This window comes from Raphanus sativus, chromosome 4, assembly GCF_000801105.2.
Source record: "Raphanus sativus cultivar WK10039 chromosome 4, ASM80110v3, whole genome shotgun sequence".
Lineage (NCBI taxonomy): Eukaryota > Viridiplantae > Streptophyta > Magnoliopsida > Brassicales > Brassicaceae > Raphanus > Raphanus sativus.
The window spans coordinates 4,334,769-4,354,804 of record NC_079514.1 but is presented as its reverse complement, the minus strand read 5'-3'; the positions used below and the strand labels follow the sequence as shown (position 1 = coordinate 4,354,804).

The window sequence follows — 20,036 nt, the reverse complement described above, 5'->3', positions numbered from 1 at the left end:
AGCTAGATAACGGACAGGTTCAGATTTAAAATGGACGGTTGGCCACCAGCCTTATAAAATATAAGTGGACTCTCATATTATTAAAAGCCCATGTATTAGAGATACGTCGACCCAAAAAGGCCGGTAATTCATTCGTGCGTCCACTTACAAGTCGTGTATTCCTCGTGCATGGCTGATGGGTCCTCTACTCCTATACACTTTTTTTTGTTTAACATGAAATATCCGAGAGACTAATCTCCAAGTAGAGGTTCAGTCACTTTACAATTTTTATACAGATTCAGATACATATAATTATCATGTTTTATTAATATTTCAATTGTCAACAGATTATATAATCTAAAATCGATCTTACACGTTCGAAGTCCTATCATTCTTGAAGATTAATCTTCATATATATATAGTGGATTCTGAAAGCTTATATGATCAAGTGAAAATGTGAAAAGATACATATCTTTTGTGTTTGTTCATGCGAACTACATATATAGTTTTATACACAAGTTCTTGTATAAATACAGTTTTCTAATTATACTTACAGTCTAGAGATAATTTTTATCCGAGGCAAAATTATAAAACTGAGTAACACCTTCGTAAATTTGAATTTTTAACCGGGCAAGAGAAAAAATCATTACAAAATTGCACTGATGTTAAAGTTCATGGTGGGCAAGTACCCTCCCACATTCAACATATATAGCCTCGCCACTGCTTACAGAAGCTTACACTTTAGCTCTTATATACAAGAATTTCTTTTCGCCACCTAACAAACTAAATCTTAATTAGTGCTATCTAATCCTAACCAGCTATTAGCATACACACAGCCTTTGTTCAGGAAAAAAAATTAGCACACACATTATATATAACAAAAGATACATGATATTCGAAACACTGAAATTTATGTCATAAGAATCCAATCAGGATCATGCGTCAATTTCAATCAAACATTTTATGTATACAAGATTTTGTTTTGTTTCTCTTAAAAGAAAGGGGTGGGTGAGCTGGATAAGAAGACAAAGCATAAGAAAGCTATCCATTAAGTGAATGGATTTGAACAGATAGAGCAACATGGATCCTCTCTACTTTGAATCATTGAAATAGCATTGTCTTTTTGCTTCTTTCCGTTTTTTTTTAAAAAAATTTTTGTCTGCTTTTGCCTTTAGTTTTGTTATTCTCAATTTTTGCTATGGAGAAACTTCTTGTGAGCGGCATCACGTTCTCTTATAGAGTTTATGCAGGTTAACCTGACATGATATTGTAAAATGTACAAAGACATGTATTATGTTTCTAAAGTAACCTGTCTGATGGACCTAATTTGCATTCATGTGAAAGTTACTTATCTTAGATATCTGCTCAATGTTCACTGTTTCTGTATTAATTCTCCATCATGCTTCCCTAAACTGCTATTAGACCGAAAATGCTCCTATCTCCCTATGTATATCCTCGTTATAATCTTGATCGGTTGTTCTTATATCTTCTTGATGTGTCTAGTAGTCGTATGTAATCAATAAAATAAATGAAATGCTAAGCGTGTTATTGATCTCTTATCATATACATGAAATATAAAGAACATAGTAATTAACAAGACAAAGAGAGATATTATTTTATTTATTAGATGGGCTTGTCGGTGAGCCAATCTGAGAAGGCCTGGAGAGTGTTCATGTCTGCTCTATAGTGTTTCTGGGTGAACTCAAGCAACATAGACCAAGTGAAGTCAGGGTATCTCCTTGGTGTGATGCTGTTCAAAAGCTCTCTTGGTGGCTTCACTACTCTGTCTTTTTTCGGACACAAGAAGAACGCAAGTGATTTCCTCTCGCTCCGGCTGTTTACCACCGCCCGGTGCAAGCAGCTCTTGTATCTATTGTTCGATAGAGCCTACAAAACAAGGTTTAGTATAATACCGAAACCTAGCCAATAGTAGTGTATGTCTAACCAAGAAGTGGGATTTTTCTTTCGATGGTTACCATGAAAGTGTCACCGATATTGACCACAAAGGCCTTGGGGTTGGGACTAATGGAACGCCATTGATTTTCGACAAGGACTTGAAGACCATTAACATGGTCTTGGTGAAGGATGGTGAGAGAAGTTGGATCACAATGAGGTCCTGTTCCTAATGTAAGATCTGGTTTTTGACATGGAGGGTAGTAGTTCAGTCTCATAATCGAATCATTTTCTTCGAAAAACGCTCTAAAGTAGTCTCGTGATACGCCTAAACTTAGCCCCAGAAGCTCCATGATCTTCAGTGACAAGAAACTCATTGCCTCACAGTACTCTTGATACACCTTCCTGCAAACACAAACCAATAATAACATAAGACTTCTAATGTCACGGTACAGGGATTGAACCGGTTCGGTACAGAAAAAACCGGTTCTTGCTCTGTTTTTTTTAATCTTTCTAATAAAAGATAAAAAGCAGAGGAGGAAAGGACAAGGGACATGTTAAAGGTTTGATGTTTTTTGTTTTCTTTATCTTATAGTTTATTGCTCTGTTTTAACTTTTACCCTAGTGGCTCAAACTCATGTCCCAACGCATGGCAGAAGTAATCTTGAACAGTGTTTGGGCTGTTCTTGTCGTCGCAAAACCGGAAAGAAAGGGTTTCCTTCCATGGAAGCTTGGTGGAGAAGCGACCGGTGAAACTGCTCGCGTAGCCACAACTCTCACCGGGTTTTCGCTGAACCCTCTGTTTCTCAGAGAGAGGCATATCGAAGAAGCGGGCCATGTATTCATGAGCATCTGATATAAGCTCCTCGCTGATGCCGTGATTGACCACGAGGAAGAAGCCGTGCTTGTTACATGCCTCGGAGATGAGCCTGGAAGCTTCTAAAGTGGCAGAGGGAGAAGAGGAATTGGAGAGGAAGTCTTGGAGATCGATGAGGGGAACTTCAAGCTCGGGGGCTTCGGTGGAAGGTTTCTCATGGTCAGGCCAAATGAATTGGTCTGGGATATTGGGTTGGAGGTTAAGCATTGAAGGGTTGAAGATTAGTGGTGACTGGCTATTACCAAGGTCTAGTTTTGGTGTGTGTTCTTGTTCTGAAGATGTTCTTACGCAGCTCACCGCCATTTCTGATAAACTTTTTGTTGATGAGTAAGTGAGTCTTGCTAGGCGATACGGGAACCAAGGGTCGTTGGAGTCTTTATATAAGCAAGCATTTAAGTCGTATAGTGTTGGCTCGCTGCTTTAATTTTTGTTTTATAATAATAAGTTTCTTTGCAATTAAAGACTACGGCTAGAATGGGATATTTTAAAAAACAAAACTTTAAAAAATATATATTTATGTGTTATCGTCTTAATTTATTTATCTACTCCAACATAATTTATTTTATTGAGCGAATTGAATTTTGCAACACTTGGAAATCGAACACGGTTTAATAGAGAACTCCACAAATAACACACTTATATTAATTTTTATAATACTCCCTCTGTTTCTAATAAGTGTCATTTTACAGTTGTGCACACAGATTAAAAAATCATTAAATTTTGCATATTTTCCATACAAAAACATCATTACCCATGTATCTCGACCAATAGAAAAATAAAATACAGAATAAAATTAATAAATTCTGCATTGAAATTCGAAAACGACACTTATTTTGCAACGAAAAAAAATCTCTACAACGACACTTAATATGAAACGGAGGGAGTAGTATTTTGAGACAAATTTGCTTCGACTCATGTTTAATTTTTTCGAAAATATAGATTTTTTTCTATAGATAAAAGAGAAAATATCAATCCTCTGTTTTATTTTATAATTAAAAATTGTCATTTTGTAAGAATATATTGGAACAAAAAAATTTCTCCTGTAAATTTTTTGTTTGAGAAATAAAATAATAAAATACATTGAAGATAGTCTAAATATATTATCAATATTCACGATAAAAAATGAGCTCCATCTCAAATATATTGGTACAAAACTATTGGGCCAAAAAGATTGTTACAAAAATAAAATAGTAACATTCCAACTTTGAATGCGAGTTATTTCCAACCATACTTCTAATATCTATGCATAAAAACAAATTTTGTAAAGACTATTTATCGATGAACGTCGTGGATACTGGATTATAGGCATGGTTTTAAACTGGACATGTCTAACCGAACCAACCATGCCAAATGGAACGTCTTTGTACGGTTTCTTTTATTAGTTAGAGTAAGTTTTTGAGTTGCTAAAAAAAAGAGTTTTTGATAAATAATATTTGTATGTAAAATAAAACTTATCTTCAATTTTGTACATTCATTTGAAACGACTTATAAGGCTAAACGGATCTCTTGAATATATGTAATATAACTGTATAAGTTGTATAACTCATAGTAGATCAAAGTGACTTGATTATAATTTAGACCCCCTAGTATTTTTCAGACAAATACAAGATTGTGTAGTCTGTATATCGGGAACTGGAGTGATGAATATAAAATACGATAATACTTATAAAAGTACAAAACCCTGTGGATCCTTGTGGGGGTTTGTTTTTATAGTTGGCAGAACAAAAGAGCTTCCCAAGGTTCTTTAGCTGTATATGAGAAGTGCTTGTTCCACATTGTTATTTTGCGTCTGCTTGGCTGTAGAAATGTAGTGCAAAAAGCTATTCTTTTCTTTTGTCACGAAATGCAAAAAGATATTCGCTACATGTTAAATCACTGTTTCTATCTTTTGTGGGGGATTGGCCATGCATATTCTATAATTAGATCCCAACTTTCTTTTTTTACAAGTTGTGACAATATAAATGCCTAAATGGAAAAAGAAACGACGGAAAAGTAACAAAATGGGGGACTCAAAGTCAAAGATAAGAAAGTTTCACAGAATAAGGAGGCCAACGTTTACTTTACATTCCTTGCAACGAACCAAACAAAAAACTTCCATTGAGTGTCTTTTTCTTTTTTTCGAACAACAGTGCAAAAAAAGAATAAGTGCTTTTTTTTGCTTTCCCGAATGAACTTAAAGGATTTTACGTACTTAACTGTTATAAGACATGCTTTTTCACTGCCATATATATAATTTTTTTGAGAGTCTTACTTATTAATTGAAGGTTAGAGTTCGGTACCTTATGTTTAAAATTTTGTTTTATTATGATGTCGTTTAACTTGATTTTGGTTTTGTATAATTGTCAATTTGTCATCCACCTAAATTGACCCTACAGTTTAACGAGTCAAAGCTCTACACTAAAGCTTGTCCTCTTTTTTAAGACACGATAATCTGTCATTTCCTACAATATTTCCTACTATTATCACACGAGACAAGTAACTTAATGACTTAAAAGAAAAAAAATGCGGATATAGCCAAGGAGAGATAAGCAAAAGTAGGTTAAGATGATTAAATAAAGACTCATTTCCTTTTTAGCTTCTACACATAGTAACTTTATTATTTGATTACAAGTAATTCTAGTTTAACTATCTGAGTTTGGATCGTCATGGCTAAGCGAAGGAGCTCGCTCATGGGTTTGCAAGAGAAGAAACTGATGAATTAGAGAAGAGAGAAGAGCATGGTCGATCTGATCGGCTCAAGGTGCAAATGCTAGGGTCCATTTCCCATTTCCCTTTGATAAACTAGAGCCATCTTTTACTATATAGTTTCTAATATACATTTGAGCTAAACCGGGGGCAAAGAAGTACTAACAACTAAAAGAAGGGCTGCTACAAAGGTGGGGACGACCAAATGTTTGTGTGTCCGTGTGTTTAATGTGCTAAGTGTTATCTCCTTAATTGCTACGGGAGATAGAGGGAGAGAAAGAGATGAGTAGGATACTGAAGGACCCAACAATGCCTGAACTATAAAGGACACGATTAGACATGTGTTTTTGTCGCAAATAGTAGTTCCAATTAAAATCCTCTTCTTGATCCACTATAACTTGTTCATACTTTTGATTTCTTGTCTCTGACATTATTAGGTGGAGAAAAGAAAGATTGGTCTCTTACTTAATCACACTAGAAAATGGGGGTCATATATGTTTTCAAATAGATCTGTTTTTCTTTTCCTAGAAAAGGACATTACTCCATCCTCAATTAATGAGGCTGAAAGGAGGTCCTCGCTGTTTAAGTATGGGTTTATGCCATAAAATATTATTAGAACGACAAACGAGAGCATGAGAAAAATCTTTTAGTCACCAAGAATGATGTAATATATGCCACAAAAGCCAAGGCATACTCATTTATATCAACTAATCTCATACAAAATCTATCTATATTAGCGTCTCAATATGGTAGTATTTTAATATGAAGTGTGTGCAAAGACTTTTTCAAATTATAATGTAACCAAGTGATGGTTACCTAAATTGATATCGAGTTAATGTATGAGTCTACCTAGACCATTGTTCCATACTTCATTAGATTACGGAGATTAGTATGAGATTTGGCATCATGGAATTCTTTGATTATAATGAAAAAGTATGTATAAAATAAAAATACAATAGTAAAAAGACATAGCTAAGAGCAAAGTTGAGCCAATGAACAAAAAAAACGAGAAGTTGAGACTGGACTCTTGAGCAAGAATAGTAAACAACTAAACATTGACAAGTCCTAGTAAATTCAAAGACACTGAAGCTCTGCGATTCTTTTACGCATACAAAAAAGTTTGGAACATGTGGCCATGTTTGCAACTACCTATTGGGCTATTACTGTTCCCATGAAACAAAGGTTACTACCTTATCTTCTTTGAATTTGTAAAGTTAAAAAATCTAAAAGAAAATGCAGGACTTCCGCACAAAAGCATTGTTATCTGTTTTTCTACAGCTATTGATATCATTAATAATATTAAAAATCAACGCAAAATAATATATATAGTATAACTTTATAATATAACAAAAGATTCAAATTTTCCGCCAAGTAAGAAAAACAAAGGATAAAAAGAAAGAACGAAATATAGTAGAGAACTTATACACTAACTTATTCTTGAATTTATGCACACGGAATCGATTCAACATCCAGAATTTGAAATATACATGTCCGGATAATATGAAAACAAGAACAAGTTGATTAAGACACGAATAGATCACTACACTAGACTTTCCAAAAGGTGCACTCTTCTCACTCTCACTCACGACTTTTAGGCAATCCTATGGACAACTCAGTTTCTACATCCAATATGTTCATGTTTCCATAACCACATGATGGTCCACTCTTTTCATTCTCTAGGCTCCTAGAGTGCATCCACAAGGTCGGTTCTTCAAACTGAAATGATAACATATGTTCCTAAATTCCATGGAAGAAGAAATTCAATATTTCAGAGGAAAAGTAAGGTCCGAATTTAAAGTTTATGCTTGTGCATTAATGAAGTAATGCGTATCCTTGGATTGTGTGTATGTTTGTGTTTACCATTTGTCGTAGACTACTTGTCTCGTTCAAGACCTCTTTCTCTCCTGAAATCTAATTGAGTAAAGTAGCCTATTTATTCACAAGAAGAACTAGAAAGAAACATGTCTGGATAAAAATGAAAACAAGAACCAGTTGATTAAGATACAATTGAACCAATTAGTAACAATACCTTTGCTTTTAGTTTCTTTACTGTATCTTCATTTAACTTAGCCTGCTAAAATCATAGAATACAGAATAAGCTCATGATTTCAATTTCAACGTCTCTAATTTTTGTTCAACACATTATTGGCAAGATATATAAAAAATTGTAATCCTGAGAATCATACCTTTCTTGATCTTACAATAGTAAGGCTTTTCTCAAGTTTGATAGTTATCTCCTTGAGTTCCTCCAATGAACACGAATCCAAATCTTGCCCCATCAGTTTCCTTAAGATGTTATCGGAGTGAGTATACAATCACGTATTGCATATGTAACTTTATCAAAAAAAAAAAAGAATAATACATATGAAATACATTATATATATATTTAAAGATCAGAAACTTACCGGCAATGTAGTTGAAGAAGCTCAATCTGGTCTAACGTTTTCGCCATTTCGTTCTTGAGCTCCTGCACAACTTGCTGTTTCTGTAGTCTCTCTGCCCCAAAATACTCTCTCCTATGTATCTCATATCTCTCCATCATCTTCTGCATGCTATATAGATTTTGCAAGAACCTCTTCGCTATTATTTATTAGCATATATAATTAATCCCGAAAACATTATCATGATCGACAAGAGAATTTACACATGCAAAATTCATGTGTTTAGAGACATGTTCTAATGTGAATGTTCGTCATGTCTCAATTCATCTGTCCAATTAAATTAAATACACGTTTTAGAGACATATTTGTCCTAACATTTTTCTTTTCCTTTAAATGGTCAAATCAATTAGTAAACTCGAAACTAAAAATGAAACGAGCATTTATTACAAAATTTTCGTTTGCTTATCTAAGCTACCTCAAATGTCGTTATTGGCAATTGCTAATAGAGGGGACGAAGATCATTAGTAGTAGTAGAGTTAACCAAAAGGCTACAATAATATACTACATGGTTTGGCATAGTTAATGATCAATGTTCTGGTTTGATAATCATTATTATACACTAGGTCGCTGGGGCATCATATCACAATTTAAGATCTTTCAGTTAGTTTGGATTTGGTGTAAGAAATTCATTTACCTCTAAAAGATCAACACACTCAAGAGTCCTTAAAACTATACCTATATGACTAAAGTTTAAGAGTTGAGACTATGGCACAAAGCCACACGATATATTGTCTCATACATAGTCGTTTCCTATTCTTAAAACCGCAGAATTGTACTTTTAATGCATATCTTTCTATGGCATGACCAGTTTATCATGAGATTCTTTTATAATTACAATGTGTCAAGTGGTTTCAGCAGAAGTTCCAAGGTATACTAGGTTCAGAATTCAAGAACGCCTTTTTGGGAAAACCCTAAATCACTTGCTCGTTCTTGAAGAACTTGATGTAAGGAAACGTACACATTTAATGTAATCAATCAATTTGATTAGGTGTTAATTCATTAAACAAGATTAATCCATGGTACTTCAAAAAGAAGTACTTATGACTAAAGAAAAAGAACATAGAGAAATACCATTACTGACTACAGAAACACACAATATACACCGAAGTAGGCAAAAGCTAAACATCATAAACGATGATTATTGGATTAATGTTTGAATAAAGGATGGATACTTACTCGGAGCTAGCGAATTCATATAATCTTCCTTTCTGAGAAAAGACAATGGCCCCGACTTGAGCATCGCATAGAACTGAAAGCTCGTGAGCCTTCTTCAAGAGACCTTTCCTACGCTTGGAGAATGTGACTTGTCTGCTTGTCACGTTCTCGATCCTTTTGATCTCGATTTTTCCTCTCACCATCTTCCTGCCAAGATTAATTAATCCGAATAAACCCTAAATCTAATGAACATTTTTTTAGAAAGTGAAGAATAAGTTTCTTTTAGAAAGAATATGGACTCACTTGGATCTGAATTCAAAATCAAGAAATGATTTCTTGAGAATAGGAAGGAGATCTAAAAGAGAAGATCAGCTGAGAACCAAGTCAAGGTGAAATAAACTCCAAAAAATGCTGGAAAATATGAGAAAATCAAGAAACCTCACAAGAACCCTTTTCTATAAATTTGACAAGATTCCCTTTAAAGAACAGAAACCTGTGGAGAACTAATTAAACAAGCGAACCAAGAAAATCTGTAATATGAACAAAGGAATAATTTTATACAAGAAAAAGAAATCAAATGTATAAGGGGAAAGAACAATAAGATTGGTGAAAAGAGACAAGGATGAAAGAGTCGTAAACTAGATCCTCGATGATCTTTAATCTCCCTCTTACGTCAAACTCTCCTTAGTACTCTTTATGCAAGAGGCACAAACCCTAAGTCAACTAGTGATGATTTTAGCTCATATGATGCAATAACTCTCAAATTAAAAAAAAAAAAAAAACTTTTTTCTAATGTTGAGCGGATGCTGCTTCGATTATCCCCACGTTGACAGAGGCAAAAAAAAAAAAAAAGGAATAAGTAATTTTGAAGCTTCTGATTGATAAATGCCGATAAGTTTTTTTTTTTTTGCAAGAGTAAATCTATATATACAAAGAGAACTATATTTCACCATAAAATTCCTTTTTACTGTTTCTTACGAGTTACGATGTTTATAAAATTGGATTATTTAATCAACTTTTGATGATATTTTCTTAAAAACAGTTCTATTTTTTTTTGAGGACAAAATACATAAAAAAGCATATTGTAAAAAAAATTGTGTCTAATATTCAAAAAGTTTGTACCCGTACTGTGTTGGCTTTTCCATCTTGTATACTACCACTTCAGATGCTCTTTAAACTTCTCTGCTATTGTCCATATACCTCGTCAAATTATGCTCAGTTTGATGTTCATCATGCGAAATAAGACTAATTTTGTAGAGTCAAGTGAGACTGTGTTTAGTTAAAAGGAGCGCAGTCGGATGTGAGAAAACGGACTAAGCCCAGCAACAGAAAGCCCATTATATTAAATTCAAGAATTAAAAGAAAAAATGAAAAGATAATCTTATGCGCCCACCGTGGGGCTCGAACCCACGACCACAAGGTTAAAAGCCTTGCGCTCTACAAACTGAGCTAGACGGGCTTTTTGAATAATGATTCTCAGTCATAATATAATAACATAATCCTATGTTCATTCATGCTCACTTCGCCGTGCAGCTTCTTTACCTTCTTCAAACCACCCAAAAAAATCTTTGAAAAACATTTATAGACAACTTTTAAAGTAACACTTGTATGAATAAACATATATTAACATTTCAAGAATGCCAATAACAGTCATATCATATGGTATAACAAAAGCAACTCTTGACACTAGAGACGAAGAGATATTGTGACAATGGAGAGAACCAGAATTAAACAGATTTTATTGAAACTGTTGAATTGATCCATATTGAAATGGATTTTGTTGATAACTTATAAAAATTGTAGAATTTAGTAAATAGTGATGATAGTAAAAGTTGAAGGGTTGAGTGTGGAATTTTGATAGTCGGGCCGGGAGGATTTAAGGAAGTCAATCCACATGATTACTATTTTAAATTTCATTATCAACCCCAATCAAAATAATATCCAAGTAGAGTATCTTCCTAACCTATATTCGCTGACAAAAAAACGTATCTCTCGTTGCGAGTCAGTTTCAGCTATCTCACGTTACTATTGACAGCTTCGGAGAAAAATAAGACGACACAAATAGAAGGGGGAAACTAGTGGTGATGAGAATAAATTACACAAATAATATGTTTTCCTTAAAAGAGGAAAGTAAAGCTTGAAAGTGACGTGACACATGTTAATGTTATCATTGTACGGAACTTGAGTACTCGACAATCGAACCACGTAGGGGACCAGTGGTAGGGATAACGTTTTACACTGTTGATCCACGGTTTGGGATATTTTGACGGGCCTACGAGCTCCATTGTAGGACCCATCTTTCTTGTTTCGGAATAACCGTTTGGGTTTCTATTAAATTTGCGGTTTGCTAAAAAAAGTTGTTTCGGTTGTATACTCTACTTTGGGAACTTCTAGTGACAAATAATTTTTTAATGTCATTCGCGTTGACACTCGTCAAATGTCAATATAAAGGTGTGAGGATCATCTCAAACCTTTTTTTTTTTTGAGAAAAGATCATCTCAAACTTTTCCAATATACTATATTTTAAAATGTTTTGGGGAGTGCAACTTCCCGGCGATGAGCACCGGCTCCAAAATAATATGAAGATTTGGCTGCAACAAAAGCATCTGGTGAAGATCAAAGAAAGAAGTCTTGCTCAAACGGAGGTACCAAGGAGCTAAAAATAAAAGAATGGTGGATCTTCTTCTGGCAACCGACTGCGAGAAGAATTCAAGAATGGCTATGAACGTCAGAACATGTAAAGGCAAAAATAACATTCTCTATATGCAAAGAAGTGATAAAGCTGATTTTTTATTCAAAAGATGATCAAATATGTACAATTTGCGTTTGTACTGAACTACTGATCTACCATGTATAAGTACATAAAGCTTGTCACCCTAAGAGCAGCTACAACCATAAAATCCTTACCAAAAAAATAATTTTATAATATGTGGGGACCAAACAATTTAGGATCATGTGTTATAAATGTGTCTTCCAAACCGTAAATAAGGATCAATTCTTTGCCAAGTTCGTCATTGTGCGTGGGTCCCATCGCCGCGTGGAGATCCGCGATTAGTCCGCTTTTTTTTTTAACTGAAAAAAGTAAAAGTAATAAAATAATATTAAACACTTACATATGTTATCGTGTCATTGATACCACCGTTGTGGATGGCCTAATAGACTTCAATCACTAATCTAATTTATTTATGGGTTTTTTTTTCTTAATTAGGAGAAAGCACTTCTCATAGAATCTTAAAAAAATATCTGAGCAATTGATTCCATGACGTATAAAGTTTTTATTTTCCTGCTAACTTGTTTTGTTAATCTTAAAAAAAAAACTTGTTTTGTAATTACTCCAAATAAGGGTTTGGGTTATTGATTTGATGTGAGATGTGAACCCACGTTTTGTTTATCTGGTTATTAAAACTTTTACCCCTCACGGAAATGCAACGAGATCTTTTGCTATTCAAAAACAAAATATCTAAAAAACAAACAAAATATCTGCAACTTTTGCTATTTGAAAATGTCCCAATTTTTTTTATTATTTCCCCAAGGGGTCTCGGAGATTTGCTGTGGTATGAAGTACCAGAGTCTTTTTCTATTACCAAAGTACATCAGAGCGTATTCTGCTATTTGCAGAAGTATTTGAACTTTTTATTTATTTAAATTCCTATTTCTTTTGTTATCTACAAAAAGCAGCTAAAACTATTTATATTTAGAACATTATATTAGTATCACTGGTTTATACTTTGTAAAATATAAATATATTATATGTATTTCAGAGTTGCACTATTCACTATAAATGTCATATTCCGTTGGTTAGGTAAAAATTAACCAAGTCAATGATACTTAATTGCACAGTCGTGCCGAAGAATTCTCATCCGAACAATAGAAAGAGGAAAGTTCAAGCAAAGGTTCCAAGAGCAGAGATCTCGTCTCTGCAAGTTCAGAGCTTCTATCTCCGCAATATGGTAATAAATCAACATCTTGTTTCGGTCTTCTAATGGACGATATAAATCACCACTGGTTTGTTTAGATTTCAGCTAGAAAATGGATTTTGGTTTCAATTTTTAGCATGAAGATTATCGTAGACTTCTGGTCTCAATATGAATTCATGAGATTGAGAGAGATGAGAAAGTAGGCAAAAATGTTTAAGCCATTTATTTTAGACAAACTACAACTATGTCACAGTAAGCATTTTTCTATACAAATCACAGTTAAATCGTATCGTAATATTCAATTTGTTTGTTCCGCATTGTTTAAACCGATGTTACCATTCAAAGCCTAAACTTTTTCTCTATTCACATAGATTCCCAATTTCTGTTGTTAATAATAATATCCACAGCTTTTAAACTTTTATTATTTTTAGGTGTCTCAGAAACTTCTCAATAGTTTTCTTTTGAGTTTTTGTTTTAAATTTCTGGGTGGTTTTATGATTTTTGTTCATACGATCTGTTAGCGTCGAGAATATATTCTACTATTTAGCCGCAATTATGTCATAGTCTTAAATTTCATAATTAAAACAGATTTAGCAATGCCGATGAACATGAGTAGCCAACAAGGTGGACTATCAGATTATAAATTTCTTAATTATAAAATTCTCTCACTATCAGATTCTTGCCGTAGAATCTGAAGTCTCACCAAATACATGAGTAGTTGGTTCATGACGATGTCTTAGAGTTTTTATTTTCCTTTAAAGAAAAGGTTTGGGTTATGGATTTGACGTGATGTGTGAACCCACGTTTGTTTATCTGGTTCATGTATATTGGGTTAATTGTCTATTTGTTAAAATCGAACGATATAAGTAGTAGCATGCAGCGACACTAGTCTTTAGCTGTCATCAAGGCGTTTACCACTCACGGAAGTGCTCAGAGATATTTTGCTACCCGAAAGAAAAGAAAAGAAAAATCAAAATATAGCAACTTCTGCTTTTAGAAAATGTGCCCAGAATTTGAATTATTTACCAAAGGGCCTCAGATATTTTTTTCTATTTACGAAGCATCTGAAACTTTTGCGATTACCTAAGTACTTCGGATCGTTTTCTATCTAAATCTGAAATAATTTCTTGTTTAACTGCCTAAAAACATCTCTAGACTCTAGTGTAAAACTTCATTTTTTCTCTAAAATTAAATAAAAATGAATATAAAGTAAAAAATTTCAAACTCTATTTCGTTAATTTTTCACTTCATTATAGAATCATGAACAAACAAAAAGTAGACTACTCCATTACAAAATCATAAACTTCAAAATGAAATAAAATATATAATTGAGTTGGAGCATTTGTTACTTTATATTTATTTTTACTCCATTTTGGAGATGTCTTAATGCCTTTCTTATTTACAAACAGTTCTGAAACTTGTTTATATAGTGTGCTTATACTTGTCCTACTCACATACACACAAAACAACCCGTAAGTTTTGATATTTTTTCAGCGTACCTAACTTTTGATATTTCTAGATTACCAGGAGGTATTCCTATATTTTCTGCTATTCATAATAATGCAAAACTTTTACTATTCATTAGATACCACATACCTTTTGCTAAAAAAAATAATAACCGTTGTGTTCCTTATAGTTTCTATATATACAATAATAATCATGACTTGGCATTCACAAAAGATTTATACACTTTTCATATTTACTGAATTGCCTGGACCTTTTTCTATTTAATATTTGCCAACTATGAAACATTGGCAATGGCTAGAACCAAATTTATACACTTTTCGTATTTACTGAATTGCCTGGACATTGTTCTGTTTAATACTTGCCAACTATGAAACATTTGCAATGGCTAGAACCAAAGCAGTCCGAAATTTTTATCATTTTTAGATGTCTCAGAAACTTGTCAATTACAACATTTGTGGTTGGTTCAACATTTGTGCCAATAAGATGAACACAAAATACTAGCATTTGATAACACAAATTGCTCAAACATTTACACTCGCTTCCACATTTCCAAAAAAAAAAAAAGATTCCCATAAAAAGGTAGAATCAGAGAATCCAAAGAAGTGTTATACAAAAAAGGAATTTAAAAATCTTTGTACTTAATAACTCCAAAGGGACACGTCAGCATCTCCGTCGAAGTCACAGTTATGTTCAGATTGTACGGACGGCAGCGGCAAAAGCATCCCTTCCGCCATACTAGCCAACAAAGACGGCATCCCGAACATGGACTCCTCGTCCATATAAAACTCATCGTTGTTTACCTCCGTAAAAATAGCCTCCACGATCGTCTCCTCCAAGTCCAGGCCATGATCCGTCGTCGTATCATTCATCTCAGCCTGAAAAGCCACCGCGGCTTCAGCAGCCGCCTTCTGTATATCCTTGGGGCATGTTGTCTCCGGGATACGGAGCCGCCAAGCCGAGTCAGCGAAATTGAGACATGCGGATTTGCCGCGGAGGGCTATGGCGGCGACGTCGTGGGCACGCGCTGCGATCTCGGCGGTTAGGAAAGTACCGAGCCAAATCCTAGATTTCTTGTTTGGCTCCCTCACTTCACACACCCACTTACCTGAGTTTCTCAGACGAACTCCTCTGTATATTGGGTGGCGCGTCTCTCGAAACTTCTTACGACCAGCTGGTTTCTTCGGACAGCTCGCGGCCAGCTTCGGACAATACTCTCCGCCTAATGTAACCGGAGACTCGTACTCGGAGCCCAACATTTCGGAAAAGGTAGAAAATGTGGTCATTGTTGAAAACTCTTTATGAAAAAAAAAGTTAAACCTGGATAAGGTTTAGGTGTAGTAATAAGTAACTACAAAGATCTATGTTTTGATAAATGTTTAATTTATCTCTCAGGTGGATTCTAAAGTTTGTAGTTCGATACAAAGTTGGGAGTGAGAGTTGGTGTTTATATAATTATATTGGCCTTTGGAACTAGAGGGGAACACGGAGTTTCTGGTTCCTGGAATGACAAGTGGACATGACACAGCTAACCGATCCCACGGCTTGTGTATGCGCTGTTCTTATTCACTAATAATTTTACAAGTGTCCTATTGACCCCACAAGAAATGACTTTTAACTCTTCACTCGTTTTCAAGTACCATAGTATTATTTTTTTCTTTTTAACTCTGTGCGAGTGTGTGGCTGTGTTTGAATTGTGTAGGACAACCGGTATGTAACTATTAACTCCCATGAATAAACAAAGATGGGCCAAAAAACGATATTTTAAACAAAGATGGACCCTTTTTTGTCAACCATCTAGAAAATAATGGGCACAAACGATATGCAAAGCAGATATTTTAGTGCTCTCTTTTTGTTTTCTTCCTTGATATTTTAAGTGCTTACTCTGTGTTTTCTTTTAGTCAACAATCTCCATGATTTTTTCCTTTTATTGGTATTTCAATATCCTCTATATGTTTTCCTTGACACAACTATTCCTATAAGGTTTAACATTCCAACGATTATGGTTTCGAGTATCCAAAAACTTGCCCAACAACTTGTTATGATGATAACTCTCGTTGGAATGTTTATGATTACAGACTCTTTTCTTTTCTTTACTTCTTGTATAGGTCTAATAAATGAAAGTGCTATTACAAAGCATCATTTAAAAGAAAATTTTGTATCTAACCAACATCGTTCTTAGGCTAATGCAGAACAAATATCTATATATAGAGAACAATTAGGATAATCCAAACAAACGTGACAACACATCGACAACAAAAATCAGTCGAAGAATATATATACACGGTGATAGCGCGGAAGCGCTATTGTTCTTTCCTCACATGCAATAGACTTTCAACATATTCATATAGCATTGATCGAGAGTAGCCCACAAGACAATAGCCATTTGAGATAAATTCAATGACGTTATTTCAAATCAAATGTAATTACTTCTAGTTCGAGTGATAATGTGATATAAGATTAACATAAAGTACTTAAAAGACTTTTCACTTATATAATATTAATATATATAGCCAATTGATTCAATTAAAGTTTGACATTAAATGATCAAATCATTCACACATTCACAAAGTAGAAGACAAGTGATTAGGCTTTGATTGAAAAGTATATATGGCGATAATAAATTGGAGTAAAACTGTTTTCCACTCCGTTACTCTTATTTTTAACCAATCAGGTGTAAAGTATTTTTTCACCTATTAACGCCAAAGTGGAAAAAATAAACTAATATGTTACTCTAATAATAATGAGAAGAAAAGTTTTACTCCCAGTTTCGCTTTTTAATTTCCTCCTCTTTCAACATTTTTCATCCCACCATTTTACTCTATTATTTACAATCAAAGCCTTAATTGCATTGATTTTTTCGGAACATTTCTATCTCTCTTTCTTTTATGTCTTTTCAAAGGAAAAAAAACTAGGTGAAATATCTCAGCTTTGAAGTTGCTCTAGTTCTAAGTGATAGAAGATTAAAAAGGAGAATAAAAACAGCTCCACCAGAAAATATTCAACAAAAATTCACTTATATATAACATTAAGATGACTTATTGATTAACTAAATTTCAACTTTAAAAAGATCAAATCACTCGCACATTCACAGAGTAGAAAATAAGTGATTCTACTGCATATTGAAAAAGACAGAAGATTTTTCTTCTACCTATCTATCTATCTCTTTTTTCTTTTTTTTTGGAACACTATCTATCTCTTTTTTTTTAATGTCTTCTCGATGAAAAAAATAATTAGATGAAATATCTCGTTTGAAGTTTTCCCAATTCTTTTTGTTTTCTATTTTCTATATACAATATAAAATCACTTATGTTTCATTCTATTGATACTGATCTAATAGTGATTTTGAGTAGGTAAAACAATTTAGTAAGTACATAATTATGATTAGTTATGAGTTTACATAAAAATATAGCATTCGATTGTGTTTCTCTTATCTCCAGCATCTGCTTCTTAAAGTACTAAAGTTGTATAATATAATAATATAGCTAGTCTAAGATGAATTGATAAAATAATTGACCACCATCAAAATGCAAGCATGTAAAAATGCATAGTTTCGTCTGAGCCAAAGGATTAGACCGATACAACAGCAAATTAAACATCACCGAGCCAAAGGATTAGACCGATACAACAGCAAATTAAACATCACCTCAATTTCAAAGTTATATCGATAAAATATCTGAAATCAAAAATAATATATCTATGACAGAACTTGTGGTTCAAACCTAAATCACGTGGGTGCGAGTATTTAAAGCCGGACGTTGAATCAAACGTACAAGATTTTCTATTCTTACTATAGATCCAAAAGATAGTTTCTCTCTTTAGAATAATATCTTCCTAAGTAGCATGGACAGTGAAAACAAGAACCGGACCAATAAAAAAAACAAAAAGAAACTGAACAATCAATTTTACTGTAAAATTAAACATAAAAAGTTAGAATAAGACTTGGATTCACCTTCTGCGGTAAACTTTAAAATTCATCTCAAAAGTGTTAGCACTAATCAAAGTGCTATGTAAGATTAGTAAAAAAAATGAAATAAAATTAAAAAAAAAGGAAAAAAGGTGAAAAATACGTCGACTAATTTTTTTAACGCCATCCATGGTTTCTTCTTCATCATCCACACAAATAATTAAAAGCTTTATTTATAAAATTGGTGTCTACAATCCTCTACCCTTTTATACCTAAATCTAAACTCAAAACACTGAACACTAAACTCTTGGATAGATCCTAATGGAATGCTAAGTATTATTCATTAGAATATGTACAATACATGGTTTTTTTTTTGAATTGAATGTTAAATTTAATTAAAAAAAAATCTTGTTACAACTATGTGTGTTCTTTTTCTAAGCTTTCTATACAAGAAATAGAAATGAATTCAAACTTTTTTGTTTCAGATCTTTGTTTCAAATCTTCTTCCTCCCTCTTTTTTAATCTTCCTTCTCAAGATAAAATGCATGGTTTTAAGATTCAACACTCTCGTTTTATCTCTTAGTATTTCCTATCATTATTTTCTTCCACATTAATCATTCAACGCATATTCACTTTTGTATATTTCACAGTTTTCTTTAATTAACATGGAGTAATCATCGATTTCTTTGGATGTTTTCGGCGGACTTTCCGATGGATAAAATCCATATTTTCGATGGACGATTTTTAGATGCTAGTCGAGAATTTCTCGAAGGCATCCGAATATCAAAGTCATAAAAAATAAAAAATAAATAATTATTTTTAATATCTAAATTAAAAACATATTTTTATTTACGATAATAATTTGGTATAAAAAAGAAAATAAACTATTTAATTTGTGATGAGGTTATTAGTTTGAATGAAAAAAATATTTTTTTTTATAGAAAAATGACTTATTTTGTCGGTGGACATATATTGTCTTGCAACCAACTAGTTGAACATACTTAACTCCATTTAATTACATATGCTAATTAATTCAATTGCCTCATACAATATACCCAACGGTTGAATAAAATATATTAACACCCAGATAGTCTAACAAAACATGTCTCTCGACTTAGCAATTCTCTTACCTTAATTACTATACTGACAATCGTCAGATAGAAAAAAGACAAAATACGAGGGAAAAAGGATTAATAACGTCGCAATTGTTTTAATCTTCAAAAAAAAAAAAAAGGAGTAATAAGTAATAACGTGAAGAAAAGGAGTGATAACGTGAAAAAAATGACAATAAAATAATAATAATGAATCTTGAGAAAGTAAACTTGAGACTGACGGAACTCGACAGTGAGAGGGACCAGAAAAAGAAAGGTAGGGACAGTGCTTCCGCTGTTAGGCCAACGTTACTAGACACCATTTTTTCTGTTTTTGTAATTAATCTCTACTAATAATTTAAGGAAAAATTACCGAAACAGAGCAAAAATTCAACATTATTATCTTTATAATATAAAACTATAATTTAGTTATTTTTTTAGTATAATTTTTTTCATAATCCCAAAATAACTCTTGACTAATCTAACTAAACACATTAAACTAATATATTTTAAAAAAAATTAACTAAAAACGTTTTCAGAAAGAAAAAGAAAAACTAAAAAGTTTTTAATAATAATAAAAACTAAAAACTAGAAAGAAAAACTAAAAAGTTTTTAATAATAATAAAA

General features: G+C 33.1%; 3 protein-coding genes and 1 non-coding gene across 4 annotated transcripts; all 4 read right to left on the bottom strand.

Annotated features, from left to right (window-relative positions):
* Positions 1–1,524: 1,524 nt before the first annotated feature.
* LOC108852380 (gibberellin 20 oxidase 1) lies at positions 1,525–3,085 on the bottom strand. The gene is made up of 3 exons (XM_018625879.2): positions 2,493–3,085; positions 1,956–2,277; positions 1,525–1,866 (listed from the first exon to the last, which is right to left on the bottom strand). The coding sequence occupies exons 1-3, from the start codon at positions 3,050–3,052 to the stop codon at positions 1,603–1,605; spliced, it is 1,146 nt and encodes a 381-aa protein (XP_018481381.1). The 5' UTR covers positions 3,053–3,085; the 3' UTR covers positions 1,525–1,602.
* A 3,806-nt stretch (positions 3,086–6,891) lies between these two features.
* On the bottom strand, positions 6,892–9,903 carry LOC108852998 (MADS-box protein AGL71-like). Its single transcript, XM_057007253.1, has 7 exons — positions 9,334–9,903; positions 9,052–9,237; positions 7,840–7,986; positions 7,621–7,720; positions 7,464–7,505; positions 7,295–7,345; positions 6,892–7,150 (listed from the first exon to the last, which is right to left on the bottom strand). The coding sequence occupies exons 2-7, from the start codon at positions 9,231–9,233 to the stop codon at positions 7,013–7,015; spliced, it is 660 nt and encodes a 219-aa protein (XP_056863233.1). The 5' UTR covers positions 9,234–9,237; positions 9,334–9,903; the 3' UTR covers positions 6,892–7,012.
* A 513-nt stretch (positions 9,904–10,416) lies between these two features.
* Positions 10,417–10,489, bottom strand: TRNAK-UUU (transfer RNA lysine (anticodon UUU)). Its single transcript has one exon. It is a non-coding gene; the product is annotated as a tRNA-Lys (tRNA).
* Positions 10,490–14,898: 4,409 nt separating this feature from the next.
* LOC108849361 (dehydration-responsive element-binding protein 1A) lies at positions 14,899–15,838 on the bottom strand. The gene has a single exon (XM_018622906.2). The coding sequence runs from the start codon at positions 15,695–15,697 to the stop codon at positions 15,053–15,055; it is 645 nt and encodes a 214-aa protein (XP_018478408.1). The 5' UTR covers positions 15,698–15,838; the 3' UTR covers positions 14,899–15,052.
* Between the last annotated feature and the right edge of the window lie 4,198 nt (positions 15,839–20,036).

Coding starts and splice junctions, on each gene's coding strand:
- LOC108852998 (XM_057007253.1), bottom strand. CDS start 9,233: ATGGTGAGAGGAAAAATCGAGATCAAAAGGATCGAGAACGTGACAAGC. Junction 7,987..9,051: donor TATGAATTCGCTAGCTCCGA/GTAAGTATCCAT, acceptor AAATCTATATAG/CATGCAGAAGATGATGGAGA. Junction 7,506..7,620: donor CTATTGTAAGATCAAGAAAG/GTATGATTCTCA, acceptor TGATTTTAGCAG/GCTAAGTTAAATGAAGATAC.
- LOC108849361 (XM_018622906.2), bottom strand. CDS start 15,697: ATGACCACATTTTCTACCTTTTCCGAAATGTTGGGCTCCGAGTACGAG.
- LOC108852380 (XM_018625879.2), bottom strand. CDS start 3,052: ATGGCGGTGAGCTGCGTAAGAACATCTTCAGAACAAGAACACACACCA. Junction 2,278..2,492: donor CATGAGTTTGAGCCACTAGG/GTAAAAGTTAAA, acceptor TTGTGTTTGCAG/GAAGGTGTATCAAGAGTACT. Junction 1,867..1,955: donor ATATCGGTGACACTTTCATG/GTAACCATCGAA, acceptor CTTGTTTTGTAG/GCTCTATCGAACAATAGATA.